Here is a 2081-nt window from a genome sequence, read left to right as displayed (position 1 = left end):
GACTGTAAGGGCTGTCAAGCCAATTGCCACTTCAGTGTTGTCGCATATGTATCTGCATTTTCAACAGTACCATTGTAATATTGATTGGTTAGGTTTTTAAATAAATCAACCGTGTTTCAACTACCTCTCTATCATCTAAATTATTTGTGATAGTTTTGTCATATGAGTCCAAAGCCATAATGCTATTTGGTCATAGCTGTACGATAGGTGCACAAGAGATTCGTTGAATCAGCTACCAACTGCTTCACTTATTGCCTGTTAAAAGTCTGAACTTTTGGACATTTGCTGAACTATGTCAATGCTGTTCACATAGGTCTTTTGTAACCATTAAATTAATACCCCTTTTTTTTTCTTGTATGTTTCAGTGATGGGCCACAAGCAGTTTCCCCTCCAACTCAATCTGGCTGGGGTCCAATGCAACCCCCAAACAAAGGCTTGCCCAACACTCAGCCAAAGACTGGTGCTGTTCCATCTGGTGTAGCTCCTGCATTGCCTCCACCAAATCCCTCACACGAACCAAGGCTGCATCGATTATCTGGTAATGGCCTACACTTTAACAACCAACATGCCCTTAAAATTGTTCAGTACCTCTTAACATTGCTGATATTTTTTTCTCCAGAGTGGCTTCATGAGTATTCTTTAGACCATAAACCTGCTAGTCTTCAACCAAGGGGTCTTACAAACAGGAACAACTGGTGTTACATAAACGCTACACTTCAGGCTCTTCTGGCTTGTCCGCCATTTTATAATCTATTTAACAGTTTACCTGAAAGCTGCTTGCCTCATGGACGTTCTTCTGCTGAATCTCACACTGCCATCATTGAGAGCATGTCAGTGATAAAAATTAGTGTGAAATTACTTAATTTCATATCTCAACACTACAATATTTTACACCCCTGTTTTTCATTCTAGGAAGACCTTTGTGAAAGAATTTAATCAGCTACCATCTTCAGCAAGATTAAAGCGTGCAGATCGAGCAGCTCGGAGCAAAGAGAGTGATGTTCAATATGACATACCTACAGGATCAGCTTTTGAACCAACATGTGTGTACCGTATGCTATCAGTTATTCGCACTGACACAATGGTTGAAGGAAGACAAGAGGATGCTGAAGAATTTCTGTCATGTCTTCTAAATGGTTTGAATGATGAAATGCTCGAGCTCATGAAGATTGCTGGTGATCTCCCCAATGGTGATATTTCTACAATACCACCTCCCATTCCGGCTTCCTCAAATGGGGAAACTGAGTGCCTCTCTCAAGATGATGCGGATGAATGGAAGGTTAGTTGCTTCAGATGGTGGTAGTACTGTCATAAAATATAGACTATTACCTCTCTATATTTATAACTTAAATTTCATCAGGTTTGTGTGGGCCCTAAAAATAAAGGCGCTGTCACTAGACAAACAGATTTTGGACGAACACCTCTATCTGACATCTTCCGGGGCAAACTAAGATCCAGAGTAGTGAGAAGCGGACAGGATGCCAATACTGATAATGTTCAACCATTTTTTACCCTGCAGCTTGACATAGAGGTATGTTACTTTATCTGCATAAATAAATTTTATCATGGAATGATTATGAATTTGAACTATCATTTCTTGGTTTCGAGTCTAATGTACTTATTTTATCACTCACTGTTTTTGTTTGGTTTTGCAGAATAGTTCATCGGTAAAGGATGCCTTAGAAGCATATGTTAAGAGAGACGTACTGGAGGGTGTAACATGCTCACGCTCAAACCAAGAGGTCTCAGCATGGCAAGAGGTACTACTGGAAGAATTACCTCCAGTTCTGCTGCTTCATCTTAAGTGCTTCGATTATAGTCAAGATGGTTGTAACAAAATAGTGAAGTCTATTCGCTATGAGGTTGACCTTAAAGTAGAATCAAGTAAGATATTCACAATGTTCTCATTTGTCTTGGTTGTTTTGGTGTTTCACTTTTTACTAAGCCATTTTTTATTATTTTTTTTCTTGTTTCAGAACTTCTTTCCTCAACAAAGAAAACAAAACCAAATCAACAACATTACAAATTGTTTGCCGGTAATTTTTAAAATTTGTTTTAGAACACTAAATTACAAACAATTT

The 2081-nt window shown here is 38.5% G+C and overlaps 1 protein-coding gene across 3 annotated transcripts in view; it reads left to right on the top strand.

The window, feature by feature from the left end:
- LOC113203149 (ubiquitin carboxyl-terminal hydrolase 10) overlaps window positions 1-2081 on the top strand; it is a 24357-nt gene that overhangs the window by 6548 nt on the left and 15728 nt on the right. For all 3 annotated transcript variants that reach the window (XM_026417678.2, XM_026417675.2, XM_026417676.2), the window contains 6 exons: window positions 366-538; window positions 620-830; window positions 913-1279; window positions 1361-1531; window positions 1656-1884; window positions 1977-2036. In XM_026417678.2, coding sequence (XP_026273463.1) covers window positions 366-538; window positions 620-830; window positions 913-1279; window positions 1361-1531; window positions 1656-1884; window positions 1977-2036 — 1211 coding nt within the window. The remainder of the gene's footprint in view (window positions 1-365; window positions 539-619; window positions 831-912; window positions 1280-1360; window positions 1532-1655; window positions 1885-1976; window positions 2037-2081) is intronic.

Source organism: Frankliniella occidentalis, unplaced genomic scaffold, assembly GCF_000697945.3.
Source record: "Frankliniella occidentalis isolate FOCC.00 unplaced genomic scaffold, Focc_3.1 Scaffold107, whole genome shotgun sequence".
Taxonomy (NCBI): Eukaryota; Metazoa; Arthropoda; class Insecta; order Thysanoptera; family Thripidae; genus Frankliniella; species Frankliniella occidentalis.
The sequence above is the reverse complement of the archived record's forward strand: the minus strand, read 5'-3'. Positions and strand labels throughout refer to the sequence as shown.